Here is an 18,054-nt window from a genome sequence, read left to right on the forward strand (position 1 = left end):
GACCTGGCAAATCCTTGAGCTTGTTTAACATTTTGCTCTCAGATAAGAGCAATATGGTAGATAGGAAGTATACTAATTATGTAAATAAATGTGCCAGAAGGGATTTAAAAACGGAATGGAGCAAAGTATAACATTTCTTCTCACAGTGCTTTTGTTATTTATTGATAATTTGTAAGTGCTAGTACCATTAACAGTGATCTCAAGAAAAAGTAAGCAAAACATTGTCTTATTTAGGAAATAAAATTTTTCTTTTGTGTACTGACTTAATTTAAGCCAGTTTTCATGGTATATATTGAAATCTTGGATACAGAATGTTATTTGTAATTATTTATCACCTATTTTTTTTTTTTTTTTAATTTATTTATTGGGGTGACAATTGTTAATGAAATTACATAATTTCAGGTGTACAATTCCGTATTACATCATCAATAAATCCCATTGTGTGTTCACCACCCAGAGTCAGTTCTCCTTCCATCACCATATATTTGATCCCCTTTACCCTCATCTACCAATCCCCACCCCTCTTACCCTCTGGTAACCAGTAAACTATTGTCTGTGTCTATGAGTTCTTGTTTCTCATTTGTTTGTCTTGTTTTTGGTTTATATACCACATATCAGTGAAATCATAGGGTTCTCTGCTTTTTCTGTCTGACTTATTTCGCTTAGCATTATATTCTCAAGATCCATCCATGTTGTCAGAAATGTTCCTATATCATCTTTCCTTAACACCGAATAGTATTCCATTGTGTATATGTACCACAACTTCTTTATCCATTCATCTATCGAAGGACATTTTGGTTGTTTCCATGTCTTGATCACCTATTTTTTATTCTGCGTTAGCTTTTGGTAAAAATATATATTATATCCATGTGGCTACTTACTCATTTGACTATTTTATGGCTGTGTGAGCCTTATCGTGTAGCTAAGTCGTTTGTCTGGTTTTTTTGTCTTTCCAGGAATTCTTGACAGTGTCATTTCAGTTATTGTTCATCCTAGCGTTTCTGTTCGACTAGCAGCAGCCTGGTGTTTACACTGTATTGCTGTGGCATTGCCTTCTTACCTAACACCTCTTTTAGACCGTTGCCTCGAGCGGCTTACTGTACTTAAGTCTTCGCCCGAAGCAGTGACTGGCTTTAGTTTTGCTGTGGCAGCTTTGTTGGGAGCAGTGAAACATTGTCCTTTAGGAATTCCTCATGGAAAGGGCAAGGTAATGATACCATTCTGCACATACAGTAACGATGTCAGTTTTTCCTGAAAACATAGTCGTCCTGTGTATCATCCAATCAGAACCATGCAGGACACATTTCTGAGCGATCAGCTGTACTACTTAAGTATTGAATATTACCAACATAATTACTGTGAAAAAAGTGGTTAGATAATGTCTTATCCACACTTAAACAGTGTGCTTTCTGTTAGGAATAACTTCATTTAGTAACAGAATTTGTTCCTCAAGGCTTTATTTTGCTATGTATTTAGCTTTGCCATCGAAGTACATTTAAAATTGCATTATAAAGGACAAATAGAGTTGCAAAAGAAATCTTAAACTTCATTTAATAATTTTATAGTTAGTGGTACTATTAGTGATATTACTCTGAAATTACATATAGTAAGATAGTTACTTCATGTTCTTAGGAACCAGGATTTTCCATATTAAAAAAGAGCCACAGCTGTAGAATCAAGAAAATAAAAGCCCCATATGTTAAATTTGAGTTGAAAATATTACTATGAACTTATAATTCCTCTTATAATTCCTGTTTTTTAAAACATGTATATCCTCTGTCCAGTGAAAAGACTTAAAAGCAATAACGCCAAGTGGTAACCCCTGTTGACCAGATTACGGCTCTAAATACCATTTCCAACTGAAAAGGAAATAGGGCTTCATGGAGAAATGACTAGTTCCAGGTCTGGAGCAGGAAATGTACAATGTAATATAAGCCTGGACTATCTTGTCATGCCAGAAAGCAAGGAAGTAATCACTTTTACAGTGTGTTCATTGTAAGAGGATACAGAAGGTAACTTAAGGAGGAGGGCTGCTGGCCAAAGATGAGTTAATATAGGCATCAAATAATAATAATAATAATAATGGCAACAGTGGATTGAAACACAGTAAATATGTAAAACCCTGTGAGTTCAGAGTGATACTAAAAAAAGAAAAAAACAGTCCTCCCCAAATTATGTTGCTACCCAAAAATATGGTTTTCTGAGTAAATTTAGTGCTTTTGAATATGGCACTTTCAAACAGATAAATGATACAGAACCTAGTAAATAAATAACCCAGTTTCAATGTACAAAGAATTTTGAGGAGAACTAAAGAAAAATTTTTAATGAAATATAAAACTTAAAATTGGCAAAGCAGTGTCAGAATTTTGTTTTTTTTGTGAATAGCTAGGAATTGCAAGTTGTCAGAGAGTACTGTTTTACAGTGAAAGCACTCATAACCTGGGCTTCACACACACACAAGTATGTTTTTTTAACTATACCACTATTCATTTCTTTCTCATTGTCACTGCTGTGTCTTCATTAATGAGTATTATAGTATATCCTCCACAGTGGAGGCTTTGCAAAAGAACGTGCCATTTCTTTAAAAGTTCTTAAACTATTTTGAGTATTGCCATCACCATTTGAATAAGGTGATTGACCACTTTGGGAGGTGATATTATTCATTTAAATTTATTATTTTAGTTATATTCTAAACTAACACATCACATCTTGCTAAGCAAAGAATTGCCATCACATGTATTTAATTAATATCCTCAGATCTTACTAGTTTAGGCAAACAGGATTGGTTGGTTTTATTCTCATTCTTTTTGAGTGTTATCCATTGACTATGTAAGCTGCAGGTAGTCCTAAGTTAGTAATAAGTTGGTTAGTTGTTTTAAAATCCACTCGCCTTCCTCTTCAGAAAATTTACATGCCAGCTCATAATATTTGCTGCTTTTCAGGAGGTGATTGGTAACAGAGTTGTTCTTTCAGACATGTTAGATACCTGTTTGCCTTTTTACTGTGTAAGCATACATTACTCATAAATATGAAACATCTGGTTTTTCCTCTCACTTGTTTTATAACACTGCCTGTTTCATAGACTTAAAATATAACACTTTAATGAATCCCACTCTATTGTGAAACTTACTTCAATATGAGATTGTTTTTAATAGCTAGGAATTGCAAATTGTCAGAGAATACTGTTTCACAGTGAAAGCACTCATAACTTCTGTAGTATACTGCCTCTGGGAAGACTGGTGTCAGCCACTTGGGTATCAAAGTGGTATGGAAAATTTTAAAAAGGGCAATTCCTATAATGAGACTTTCTCTGGTAGTTGCCTAAAACTACAAATTCTTTACAGCTAAACTTAAAGCAGTTGTACAGTGTTGTCCTATATGCTCTGCAAAGAATTATAGGATTGCTGTATACAGCCTAATATGCTAATATTTAACCTTGAAAATTTACTTTTTTTATAATCTATATGACGTTGTCCTATGGTATGGACTACATGAATGACAGTCCTTTATCATTTACATTTATTATATGTAAGAGTTAATTTTTCAATAAATTACTAGTTGCTGTCATTTGTCCAGTAACCTATAAGCTGATATGCTTTTATTTTTGCCTTGTTCTTCATAAATAGATAATTATGACATTAGCAGAGGATTTGCTGTGTTCTGCTGCTCAAAACAGTCGCCTTTCAGCTCAGCGCACACAAGCTGGATGGTTGTTGATTGCTGCTCTGATGACATTAGGTAACAGTCTTGTGGAAGGTTTACATAACTATGAACTACCTTCATAGTTCATGTGTTTTCTGAGTGTAAAATGTTGTAATGAGTGCTTTGACAAGACTAACTTTTAATATGTACCAGAATTGAAATAGCCACACAAACGTTAGTCACCTAGGAAGCCATATACTTACTCCATTCTCCAAAACATTTTCAGATCTCTTTATTTGAAATTCTCTTCAAGACCAGTTTATGAACCTTAAATAGGATAAGCCAATTTGATCGTCTTTCAGGCTTAACTTTCAATGACTGTAGCTTTTCCAAAAATCATTCATAAATCCATCTGCAGGAAAAAAAAAATTTCTATAGCATAACAATAGGCGAGAGAACATACCAGAGCCTGTGAATCCATTTCTGTAATTGTGATAATTGGTAACACCAATAAGGTAGTTACATTAAAGGGTTGGGGCTCATTTAAATTATATTTATTTAAAAATCAGTATTTATATTATGGTCAGGACTGTTATAGTTATATCCTATAACTTTGAAACTCAATTTTATTACTTTATTAAAGCAATATTTTAAGTCTCTATAGTTACATGATTTATTGCAAGGATGTAAAACTAGCTGGATTTAACCAATAAATCATTTGAACACCTGTGAAGTTATTTGATCTAAAAGGTGCTTAAATTAAAATAAGCAATTATAAATGAAGAACCACTTTAAGTAATGTTCTTGAGATGATTAAAGAGATTTATTGGACTAGATCAGGTTTCGGTCTATGGGCCAAATTTGCTTCCTACCTATTTTATACAGCCTGTGAGCTAAGAATGGTTTATACATTTTTAATGGGTAAAAAAAAAAAAGACTATTTTGTGACATGAGAATTATATGACAGTCAGTTTTCAGTGTCCATAAATAAAGTTTTACTAGCGCACCCCCACAATCACTAAGTTTACCTATGATCTGTGACCCTTTGGCTCTACAGTGGCAGAATTGAGTAATTGCAACAGAGACTTTGGCTTTCAAAGCCAAAAGTGTTTACGTTCTGGCGCTTTACATAAAATGTGTGTTGGCTCCAGACATTGGTCATCATTTCACAATGTGATGGAAATAATGTGGTCAAGCTTCTATTTGCTTTTGGCTGGATGTTTTATGCCTGCCATATTGATATTCTTAAGAAATAAACTCTAGTATAGTATTTTCTCAAGAGGAAAATAAACTAATATTAGTGAGCAAAGAGTGTTGAATTAGTCTTGTTTTGCTTTAGGGGTTAGCAATGGTTTCTTCGTAAAAAACAAGCCAGAAAATAAATGGAGAAATCATTTATATTTTAACCTACAAATTGCATGCATAAAAAAAAGATTGGTTTGCAGTTACCGGTTCCTTTTGCCATTAGGCTCATCTCTTTATATGCAAATAAGGCAATTTTTGAATGATAATTCCATAATGACAATCATTATATAAATGCTTATCAAGAGTCAAATACTGTTTTGTATATAAACTCATATAAGTCTCAGAAACTACACAATGAAGTAACTATTGTTGTCATCTCCATTTATAGACGAGGAAATTGAGGCACAAAAAGGTTAATAACTTATCTGCGGTTACACAGCAAATGAATGGAGCCAGGATGTTGATCTGGGTGGTCTCTTTCCAGACCTGCTATGCTGCCGTACTATAGAAGAAAAACATGCAGTCAGCAGAACACGGGAATAAGAAGTGGGGAGTACTTATAGGAGATTTTTAAGATAACACCAGAATTTTAAAGAAAATTTGGAGAGAAAAACTGTAGGTTTTGGTTTTTATACTTTTTAGTTGTTTTTTTTTTTTTTCCTCTTAACTGATAATGCTGGCAAATAAAATACTATCACTGTACATTGCCTTTCATTACTGGCTTTGTATATTCATGATTCCTTAGTTCATAAATGATGTTGCTCAGAAATCTCTTTTAAAAATTCCATTCAGATGTATCACATCTGATGGTTAGCCTGGAACAAGTAGCTATCAAAACTTAGCATTACTCTCAGGCTACAGTGTTATTTGTTACCAAAACAGTAGTATCTTGCATTTACATGTTACATTACAGGTTTTCAGACTACTGTAAAGTGTGCTACCATTTGGATCAGACATACCTTTGGCAACAAGCAATTCAGGTGGTACTGGCTTCATTTTATAAATAAAAGAAACTGAGTCTCAAAGAGGTCACAACCGTAATGGAAGAGCTGATGCCAAAGCCCAGACTTAACTTTAGTTCCTAGGTTTTTCTCTGTGTACTCCAGTGCCCTCAGATAGTAACTCATTCAGTAGTATATTCGTTGGAACTAAAAGGTAGGAGAAGGGAGAAAGTATTGCAGTGGTGAGTTAAAATATGTTTATTTTCAGAAGGAAGTTCCTGCTTATTAATAGAGTTTTAAAGAGCAAGCACTTTGGGTTTTTTTTTTTTTTTTTGCACTTTGGGTTCTTTTATAAGTGATGAGTTGAATAAATTACAGGTTCTGCAGTTGTCAGTCATCACCTTGCTCGTGTTCTGCTGTTGTGGAAGTGTGTCTTTCCAGTGTCTCCTAAAGATCTAGAAACAGAAAAGAGCCGAGGAGACTCATTTACATGGCAGGTCACCTTAGAAGGACGAGCTGGTGCGCTCTGTGGTAGGTTTTCTCTCCCTCTCCTTTGGCTTTTCCACTCTTGAACTTGATTCACACTTGTATATTTAAGAGATGAGAAATCTGCTTGTGGTGATTTTATTTTGTAATTGAGTGTAATTGATTAGTTGGTAATTATAGCAAAAGTATAATGTAATAAACCAAATTGCAGAATTCTAATTCTTAGGTTGATGTGTGTTTTATTAGATGCAATATAGTCGAGTAATGTCAAGACTGCTTTGTCTTATTTATGGTATTTTTTACTCTTAAAAAGGAAAAAGAATTTGAAATTATTCTTGAAAGTCAGTCTAACTTTAAAATATTCATTTTATTCTATATATGAAATAACTCCTTATAAAAACTTACATGTTTCAGGTAACATCTGTAAAAGCCTAACATGCTGACTAAAGTCAGTGTGGTTCCTCAGAACTAGTGTAGAACTGGCAAACTTGAGGGTCTAAACTAATTTATTCTTCTCCTTCTGAGCTCAAAGGCTGAGTAAAACTCCAGGAAAGAAACATTCTATTAACTTGGTTGTTGGTCTCTTTTAGTAATTCTAGGAAGTTTTTTTCTTAGATTCGTTAGAGGTAGAAGAAACTAACTTCCTTTCTATACTAGAGTTTCAAGACTTTTTGTTTGTTTGTTTTTAGCACATTTCTTTATTCCGCTAATAAAAATGTAAATGTTGTAACATAATTGAATGCTTTCTTCATGGTTCATTACACTCTGCCAAGTAAAAGTCTGTTCTATTTTTCAGCTATCAAGAGCTTTGTTTCCCACTGTGGTGATCTCCTTACTGAGGAAGTAATTCAGCGTCTTCTTCCACCACTTCCTTGTGCTGTGGATTTGCTAACTCAGTAAGGATCTGCTATTTAGATTTGATAAACATTTTTAATAGCCATCAGTTAACCTTTGATTATGGAATATCTTTTAAGTACAATAATAAGGCCAAGTTGCTATGGTTGGTGAATGTTTTTCCTTTTGCAGAGAAAGGCAAATACTTAGTTACGTGATTTTTTTTTTTTAGGCTAGGATCTTGAAAGAAAATCACATATTAAAAGGGAAGGAAAGTTACTTGGTGGATAATGTATCTTCCATACAGTCAGATTTAACCAAGAAATTAAATGTTAAGCCTGTAACCTTTTCAGGTATGCATTTTATTGGTTTGTTAGTGCTGTTCTGTGTTCGTAAGAACCAGATGCTTGTTAAAAGTTTCAGTTTTTTGTTGCTTATATTTTTCATACGTTTGACTTATACATATATGATAAGAAAACAGAGAGAAAATCCAACATCTGTCATGAGCACTTGCAATTTCCAAATTAATAAAATGTATAGTTTAGAGAAAGTCTTTCCAGAAAGTATTTAATGATGTAACATTTTATAAAAGCATTATAATAGAATGCCCATCTGTGAATTCAACACAGCTAGAGCAGGGGTTAGCAAATGTTTGCTATAAAGAGCCAGATAGTAAAATTTTAGACTTGCGGGCCATCTAGTCTCTGTTGCACCTACTCAACTCTGTTATTGTAGCTCAAAAGCAGTCATAGATAATCTACTAATGAATGAATGTGGCTTGTTCCAGTAAAACTTGACAAAAACAGGGTTGGGTTTAGCTACCCCTGAAATAGAACATTAATAATACTATGGAAGTTATCTGGGCTCCTGTCTAGCACCATTCCTTCTGTCTTCCTTTAGAGGTAATCACTATGCAAATGAATTTTCTAGTTGTCATTCCCTTGTATTCTCCCTAAACGGTACATTGGCTAGTCTTGCTTGGTTTTGATCAGACAAATGATGTACTGTTTATAAGACTTACTTTTTTTTAAACTGAACATTATGTTCCTAAATTTCATCTATGTATAATTTGTTCGTGCATCTTGGTTGCTGTATAATAGTGTGTGAATGCATAGCACCTTATTCATCTTCCTGTTGATAAAATACAGCCAAATTATTTTCCAAAATTCTTGCCTATTTCTCCCAATAGTATATGTAAGTACCCTTTGATCCACCTCTTCACTAACGCTTATTCAGACATCAATTCTCACCCACCCAGTAAGTATAAAACGCTCATTTATATATGTGATTCCTAATGGTTTCTGTCTTTTTATATATTATTGTTCCTCAGTATTTCCTCTTCTGTGAAATCACTATTCATGCATATATTCACCTGTTTTTAGGTTAAACAGTTTTTTAATTAACAAACATTCTTAATTTAAATGTCAAATTTATCGATCTTTTACTTTTTAGTTGGTACTTTTTGTCTTTTGATTTTAAAAATCGTCCTTATTTCATAGTTATAAAGATATTTTCTTATATTCCTCTCTAAAATATTTAAGGTTTTGTCTTTTACATTTAGTCTTTAATTTGTCTGGAATTGATTTTGTGTTCGGAGTGAGGAAGAGACCAATTTCATTTTCTTTTTTAATACGGATAACAAATTGTCCCATAGTTTAGTAAGAAAAACATAAAATGCAAAAGTTCCAGTGCTTGCCATTCACCTCTGTCATGTATCATGTATACACACACACACACATATATCCTGTTTCTTTGCTCTCTGTTGTGTTCCATTGGTGTGTTTGTCTTTATTTAGAAGTTTTAGTATCTGTTAGAGCAAGCTGTTTGGTCTTATTCCTCTTTAGGCATAATTTGGCCCTTCTTGCACTTTTGATTGTCTCCTATTGAAATTTTAATTGGAATTGCCCTGATTTTATAAATTTGAAAATAACTGATATTTTTATAATACCTATAAACGTACCTCTCTGGTTATTAAGGCATTTACTAAAAATTTTATAAAATTTTTTCTATATAACAGTCTTAACTGTCTTTTTAAAAAATTAAGTATTATTAGTAAATACCTTATTATTATAAGGTATTTTTATTTTTCATCACAGTTATTAAATTAGTATTTGGGAGTTGGTGGGTGGGTGTGTATAATCTCTTTATTGCTATATATAAAAATGTAATTGATCTATCCACCCACCTCTAAACTCTCCTATATTAAATATTTGTTTGTAGATTGTTTTGGATCTCTCCCCTTACAATTCTTGTTCATTTATTCATTCATGATCTCTCTCTCTCCCCTAGTGTGCTAACTGAATAACTGCCGTTTAAAACTGAGTGGAAGTAGTTAAAGGGAATGCTTCTCATGTTTCACAAATAAGAATGATGTTGCTACAGGCTTTTTGGTTAGATATTCTTTGGCCATGTTTTTTTTTTTGTTGTTTTTTTTTACCTTGAATGGGTTTTGATTTTTATAAAATGGTTTTAATATGATAAATTTCACAAATTTTATTAACCAATTTTTTTACCAATTTTTTGCATTCTTGGGATAAATGGAGCTTGAAAAATTATCTTAATTATAAACTTCTGGATTTGGATTGCTTATGTTTAGGTTTTCTTTCTTGTACTGCCTTAAGTTTTTGTCAAAGTTATACTATCCTCATACAATGAGGTAGGTGAATGTTTCATCACATTCTGTGGAGGAGTATATAAGATTAGAATGATGTGTCACAATCAATAAATTTTGTTAGCAACTACCTATCTGCAAAACAGTCTAGACCTGGTATTTTTTTTGTGGAAATATTTTTGTTTATATATTTCATTTCCTTAATTTTTTTGACTATTTGAGGTCTGGTCTGGGGGTTTGCTTTGCTTACTTGTTAGATTTTTCCAGGAATTATCCCAATGCATGTTTACTTCAAATTTTTAACAGGAAGTTGTTCTTAGTATTTATTCACTTACCTTCTTAGTCTCTGCTATATCTATAATGTTGCCTCCCTCATTCCTGATAAGTTTTCATTATGCCATCGCTTTTGATTTTTTTGATCCATCTCATGAAAGGTGTATTTGTTTTCTTAATCTATACAAAGAGTAACTTTGCTTATGTAGAATTTCTTTTCTACTTCATTAATTGTTTGTTATTACTTCTTTCTGCTTTCTTAAATTCCTGTCCTACTTCTAACCTCTTAATTGAATGCTTATTAGCGCATTGAATTTCTCTTCTCCTAATATAAACTAAGGCCATAAATTTCCCTCTAAGGTCCCAGTTGCTGAATCATAAAAGTATTAATACATATTTTTTTCAGTTTTAAGTTTTTTAAAATTTCATAATTTTTTTGAATTGTTTAGAAGTATGTTTTTAAATTTCTGGATGTATGGAATAGTTTTTGGCTTATGGTTTTATTACTGGCACTTAACTTGTGGTGTAGTTAGTGAATATGATCTGTATGTTACCTGTTCTTTTAAATTTGTTGAGACTTGCTTTATGACAAATGTGTTTGTTTTTTTTAATAAGTTCCGTTGTTCCATCTATCGTCACTAATTTTTTGTGTGTTTAACCTACCAATAATTGAGAGTGATGTGTTAAACTCCCACTGTTATACTGTGTTTATCAGTACTTCTCTGTCATGCCATGATACTCTTAGAACTATAGAGACAGTATTTCTCTATAGTTCCACTAATTTTTGCATTAATTTTCCGTTAATTTCTCTATAGTTCCATTAATTTTTTTCTTTATAGTTCCATTAATTTAATCTTTTGTATTTTGTGACTATTTAATTAGGTACACATTTAGAATTATAGCTTCCTGATGAATTGAATCTTTTATCATTTTACAGTAACACTTTATCCTTAATAATACTTTTTTATTAAAGTGTAATCTTTATGATAATTATATGTGTGGTATGTCTTTTTCCATATCACAATTTTTGGTGTGTCTCAAACTGCACGTAGTTGGAGTTTTGTTTTGTTTTTTAATTGAATCTTAACAGTAACTGCTTTAAACTAGTAATTTGTGGATTCTTTATCCAACTTGGTGTATAGTTTGTTGGATTCATGCTTTTTAGTAGGTCTTCAAAAGTGGCTCTTATCTCTTCAAATATTGCCTGTTTTCCATTCTCTTTAAACCTCCCTTCTGGGGTTCTGATTAGACAAATTGTAAGCCTTTTTGTTACGTCTTCCATGCCTCTTAAATTTTTTCTAATATTCTTTTTTCCTTTTCTCTCTGCTGCATTCTGGATAATTTCTTCAGCTCTCTCTTCCATTTCATTAATTCTCTCTTCAGCTGGGTTTAATTTGATATGCTTTTGCCTATGCCAGCACTTGGGACCATTTTAACCCACTTAAAGAGACCCCACTGTATCACCCCTTCGTTACCATGGAAATGAGCTTAATTAGTAGATTCATGTGTTGGTGTCAGCATTTGTGTTCCCACTCTCATTTCAGCTTATGTTTTGTTTCATGCTTTTTTATGTTTGTTTAGTTGGCAGACGGGAGTTGGCCGTGGAAAGGTCCCTTTCTGCAAGCCTAACAATGCAAATTACCTTTTATCCAGAATCTAAGTGTATTCATAGCAGGAATGCCCTTCAGAGACTCTAATCTGCATTCCTAATAGAAGCAGAAACCACTAATTTAGGAATACTTTCCTAAATTCTTACTTTGTTCTATTCATCTTTTTTTCTTTAAAAAAAAAAAAATTAACACACAACCCTCTAAACAAAATTCTGTTATATTTATTAAGCCCAATGAATGTTGCGGGATTTTTTAACATCTTGTTAATATGATTAAAGTAGTTTTCATATATCAGCTGTAATTTTCTCATCTGGTTTTAGAGAAATACAAAAATGCAGTGGATTTATTCTTAACTTCCATAACAAACAAAAGAATTCTACCCAGGTTTCTAATGTTTTCTGTACATGGTTTACTAAGCTGAACAGTATAAAATGGGACCAACTTTTTTTTTAAATAAAATGACAAATCAGAATATAACTCTCTTTTCTTCTGGAAATTAGAAATAGCAAGCAGTAGTATTCTATTTAGAAAATAGAAAGGAATAAACGTTGCCAGAATTTCTTAACAGTACGTAGAAACATCATGGCCTGATAGTTTAGTGGATTTATTGTCACAATAAAAGTAATTCCTTTGAATTTCTCTGTTGCTAAAAGAGATGAACCATACTCCAGTTGATAACATGGTACCTTGCAAAGAACAATAATCCTTTAATAAATATTTGTTAGATAAGTGAACATTGGTGAAATGTATTAATATCAGTAGTGAGAATAAATAGAAGATAAAAAAAAGTACATGAGTACATGAAAGTGAAAGAACAGAGGGAAGAAAGGACGTGATAAGAGATTTTGTGAATAGAACTTTTGGGGAAACATGGACTCAGTTTGTGTTTTATTAAAAGATAATTTGTTTTATGACCTTGTGTATTTTGATGATTCATTTTTACTTGGTGATGGCATTCCAGATCAAGTTTCCAACAAACACCTGGGTTTTTCTCTAGTTATCTGTGTCCCCTGTTTGTTTCTCTAGCTGATTTCTTTTCGGTCGTAATAGACTTTAGTTTTTACAAATGCCAAGTTGTAAAATTTAGAATTTAGTAATAGTTTTATTTTCTAGACAAAATACTTATTACCTTGGAAATCTAAGTTGATTTTATAGTTTTGTTTTATGGTAGAAAAGATAGAATGATTTCCATGTTTGTCATTTGTAATCCGTCTTACAACTTATAATCACACCTTTAAAAAATAGAACAGCTCTAATAATCACTATATGTATCACTATTTTATGTTTATATGTCAACCTGTTCAATATTTGTACATTGTTATATAACTTACACAAGATATACTTTCTCTTTTATTTTAAGGCTTTCTTCAATACTAAAAACATACGGAAGTCCTTTGAAAACACCAACATTAGTTTATAGGCAAAGGCTTTATGAATTATTGATTTTATTACCTCCTGAGACCTATAAAGGTATGTGCTTTAGTCCAAAGTAATTTACTGTTTATAGCTTTTACAGTGCCTGGAAGTAACACTGAATGAATGAATTATATGACAGTTGTATAGTGCCCTGTTTCTAAGAAGTTTAGGGAGTTCAGTCTTAACCTAAGTGTTCACCATTTTATAGTAAATAAAATACATTAAAGAAAAATACTACTTATTCATGTGTTACTTTCTCTTCTCTTCTGAAAAAAAGTGTATAGTTCCACTGTGTGGGAAAGAATGAGCCACAGAAATTGGTCTTGATTCTACTCCAAGGCTTTGTACAGAATATAATGCAAATCTGTTAGAAATTTGGCCATTTCTAGTTTCCTCTAGAGTGATTATTATATGCATTCTGTTCTACTATTCCATTCTTAACTTTGCCCAGATAGAAGTTTAATATTGAACTACTGAGGTATAATTGATTTTATAAAGTTCATAATGTAGATTTTGCTGTTATTAGGCTCAAACATGACTTCGGATTACTAAAATGCTGCAGTTGGTAAAATAAACTTGCGCATTTTAAAATTAGTCCTAAAACCTTTCTTGTAAATTTAAAATACAGTTTTAAGAAAATACATTGCTACTACTGCTGAATAACTCAAGATACTTGTTTTAAGAGATGAAAATGGCTTCCAGTGGGAACTTCCATATTTTTTTAATCTTAATAAGTTTTAGCCCACCGTATTAAATTGATTACTTCTTCAGATCTACTTCTTGTAAAAAAAAAAAAATACTACATTTATTGGCTTATATCCTTATTCTTCAAATAAATACAATATAATATATATCACATTAGTTCAAAATATTAACTTATAACTTCTGTCTTGGGTTTTATCATTTACATGAGTGGTATTGTTCCCGCTGCCTCTCTTCTGGGTTCACAAATGTACCTAGCAAAATGTTTGATATAAAAGAAGCATTTAGCCTATACTTCTGGAGAACTGAAAAAAATGGTTCCATTACCATTTCTCAGAAACTATATCCAAAGAACTTTTCTGTATGCCAGGCAGTGTGTTAGCGATTGTATATATTACGTTAACTCTTGGATGACATGAGTTTGAACTGCATGGATCCACTTATACGGGGATTTTTTTCAATAAATACTGTAACTGTATTTTCTCTTATGATTTTCTTAATAACACCTATTTTCTTTAGAATACAGTACATACTGCATACAAAATATGTGTCAGTTGACTGTTATTGGTAAAGCTCTTGATCAACAGTAGACTATTAGTAGTTACGTTTTGGGGGAGTCAAAAGTTTTATACAAGGATTTTGGACGACACAGGTATTGGTACCATGAACCCCCACGTTGTTCAGTGGTCAACTGTTATCTCATTTATCTTGAGATAATACACTGAGTTAGTAACATTTTCCTCATGTAACAAACAAAGGTATAGAGAAGTTACAAAATCCAACTTAAGAACATATAGCCAGTAAATAGTGGAATGAAGATTAAAACAGAGGTCTGCTTCATGCTTGCCTATCTATTTATAAGTACAGTGGTGCCTCGGTTTTCCAACATAATCCATTCCAGAAGACCTTTCGAATTCTGAAACATCGGAATACCGAGGCATAGTTTCCCCATAGAAAGTAATGCAAAATGGATTAATCCGTTCCAGACCTTTAAAATCAACCCCTAAAACTGCAAATTTAGCGTGAATTTTACTATCTAATGATACCATAGATCCATAAAATTTATAGTGTTCATAAACCGAAATGTTCATCAACAGAGACATTCGAAAACCGAGGTACCACTGTAACCTACTAGAGACTTAGTAAATAGTCAAAGCTTACTGATAGGTCTGACTCATTCTATGTTGTCTCAATATAAAAGTTACAAAAGTTACCTGCTAGATGCCTAATAAGAGGCTTAGCGATTATTCATAATAATAGTTACACTTGTTCTTTGGGATTTGCTATATAGTCTAAGTGTTTATGATTACTGAACATGTATAAGATAACTGTTAATATGCTTCATGACTTATATAAATATTACACTAGGTGCCAAAAACAGGAAAATGAGACAGAAGACAAAACTTGGTCTGATAATTCACAGGATAAAAATGATCCAGAGTGTTTTTTCACAGTGAGGGCTATAAGACCCGACTGCCTTCTATTTACCTGCCCTTATCATTTTGGAAAAATTTGGCCTCAACTCAGATCCCATGGTTGCGAAATTGCCCCATCCCCAGTGGTCAACAAGACGGTGTTGATACTGAGATTTCCTAGGAATGAGCCTTCCTAGTGCTATGAGACCACACTAGCTGACCAAACGGCTGTCATCACTGTGCCCTTTGGATGCATTTATAACCAACACTGGGAACTGGATGAAAAAAGGGGTTCTATGGAAAGTAACCTCACAGGGTGATCTGATCATAAATTCCTAACTGGGCAGGTCACGGTGGGTAGTCATGCCCCAGGCCTATAACTTCTTTAGTGAAAAATTTTAAACCAGTCCTCCTGTCTATTCTTCTTGTGCATCTAGGTGAGCACACCTTTGAAACACCAAAAGTAATACCCCTAGAAGGGGGTATTAACCTTCGAGAGAGCACATCATCTTGTTAACTGTCCTGTAACCCAGACCCTGCCTTGTTTCTTCCCACCTTCATGTCATCTTCCTCAGTTTGAGATGAACTACATAAAAGACATTGCAAAGCTGTTATTCTCTGGAGCATTCGACATCTTGTTCCCTGGCATACACGTACATCGTCAGTTTAGCTCAAATAAACTTAACAAATTTTTTTTTTTAAGTTTAGAGATAATTTCTATGTTTTATAGCTCAGATGGCTGTTAAGTTCTGGCAAAAACAATTACCCTCAGACTTTTAAGTCAATTTTTACCATAGTATTTTGAAATCTTTATTCAACTACAGATGAATATACTGATTTATTTTTCAAGTCTTCATTAAACATTTAGGAATACCAGAATATCAACTTAAAATCTATACGATTTCTTCTGATAAATGATGATACTAAGTCTACCCTTGTAGGACTTAAATTAAGGAGAAAAACAAAGTATTTTAATGTTTTCTCAGAATTTAAGTTTTAGAATGCAATCAGGTGTCCTAAAGGAACAATGAACATACAACTGTACAGATTTTAAATCGGTTCCAATGTTCATTGGGAGGCAAAGTCAGGAATTAATATGAATTTCTTGAAAAAAGAAAATCTGCATTCACCTTCTTTGTCTTTTTCAAGTTTATCTTCTTCTAATATGACTTTAAGAAATAATTTATAGAAAAGTGAAAATATGTACATATTAATACTTTTGTTTCAACCAAAAATAATAATTTGCCATTTCATATCTGTCTTTTTTCCATCTTTACAACTATGAAAATAAAAATTAAGGACTTTTTCCTTAAGGTCTTTTGATTTTTTAAAAAATGATGTTCTATTTTATAGATTTATATAATGTATATGGAGCATAGCAGTCAGAACTTTACCATCAGTACCGTGTTTCCCTGAAAATAAGACCTAGCCGGACCATCAGCTCTAATGTCTAATGTGTCTTTTGGAGCAAAAATTAATATAAAACCCAGTCTTATTTTACTATAATATAAGACCAGGTCTTTATGATGTAATACAATAATAATATAATATAATTAATACAATATAATATCATGTCTTATATTAATTTTTGCTCCAAAAGACGCATTAGAGCTGATTCCCCGTCTTATTTTCAGGGAAACACGGTATGAACTGGCTTGGCCCCCAAAACAGAAACAGTCCAAAAAAAGAATCCTCTCTAGATCCAATTCCCAATTTACAAACGTAGAGATGATAGAGGAACAAATTAAACTGCACTGTGTGGGGGGGTTTGGTATGATCATAAAAGTTAAGACTAGAAACTTATGCAGAACAGGTAACTTCATTTCTTCAAGTATGTTATAAGAAGTGGGGGGGTAGAGAGAAGAACTTTAGATTGAAAAACTTAAGATATGTCAACTAGCTACAACATGTAGACTTTACTTAGATCTCGATTCAAACATAAAAGCAAACAAACAGGCATTTGAGACAATGAAAATTTGAACACTGAATGGATATTTGTTTAGTGGTTTTTAAAACATAATATGATAATGAAATTATTTAAAATGTCCTTAACTTCAGTGATATACAATGGAATATTCATGGATGAAATGATAAGCTTTCTCAGGTTTGCTTCAAAGTAACGTGGGGAATGGTGAGATACTGGATGGGGGCATAGCTGAAACAATATTGACCCGCCTGGTCAAGCTGAGTGACAATCATACACTGGGCAGCAGGGAGTTGGGGTGAAATAATCCTATTATGTCTGCTTTTGTATATGTTTGAAATTTCCCATAATAAAAATATGTCTAATGCTTATGAATTTTTTTCAGGCTATGGTTTATGTTTTTGTATCCATCTTTTTTATTCTGTTTTGGTACTTTGTCATTTTATTTTAAATGATAGTAATATTTATTTAGTATCATAAGGTTTACACACACATACTCTGAGATGTCTTTTCAGTATACAGTCTTTGAATTGCGACCAGCACGTAGTTGAACCATTCATTTGTAGGGCATTTTTCAAGGAGGAGCTATAATCTTTGGCTGTGGTAGATTACAGTTAACCAATATATAGATTAAAGTGAATCTAGGCTTTTTTAACCCCATACTCTAATCAGTTAACTGCTATTACTAAGTTGCTAATTGTTCTTTTTTCTCTGACTCCACAGGAAACCTCTCTGCTATTCTCAAAGAGCTGGCTGCTGACTTGACTGCCCCTGATATACAGGTGGCAGCATCCACGTTTTTACTTCCACCCCTCTGTCATCGGGATGATCTTTTGTTATTAAGTCCTTTGCTACAAGAGACTGATCATAGATTTATTGAGGAACAGGTGTGGTAATTTTTCAATAACTCTTAGGTTGATTCAATCTGTGAACAGTGGTTTTAAAATGTTATTAT

At 32.7% G+C, this 18,054-nt stretch overlaps 1 protein-coding gene across 5 annotated transcripts in view; it reads left to right on the top strand.

Moving 5' to 3' along the window:
* The window catches only part of HEATR5A (HEAT repeat containing 5A), a 92,633-nt gene that overhangs the window by 28,838 nt on the left and 45,741 nt on the right, over positions 1 to 18,054 (top strand). For all 5 annotated transcript variants that reach the window (XM_081047907.1, XM_081047909.1, XM_081047911.1 and 2 more), the window contains exons 10-15: positions 957 to 1,207; positions 3,627 to 3,738; positions 6,207 to 6,359; positions 7,111 to 7,210; positions 13,003 to 13,112; positions 17,823 to 17,986. In XM_081047907.1, the coding sequence (XP_080904033.1) occupies positions 957 to 1,207; positions 3,627 to 3,738; positions 6,207 to 6,359; positions 7,111 to 7,210; positions 13,003 to 13,112; positions 17,823 to 17,986 (890 nt within the window). The remainder of the gene's footprint in view (positions 1 to 956; positions 1,208 to 3,626; positions 3,739 to 6,206; positions 6,360 to 7,110; positions 7,211 to 13,002; positions 13,113 to 17,822; positions 17,987 to 18,054) is intronic.

This window comes from Rhinolophus hipposideros (assembly GCF_964194185.1).
Source record: "Rhinolophus hipposideros genome assembly, chromosome: 5".
Lineage (NCBI taxonomy): Eukaryota > Metazoa > Chordata > Mammalia > Chiroptera > Rhinolophidae > Rhinolophus > Rhinolophus hipposideros.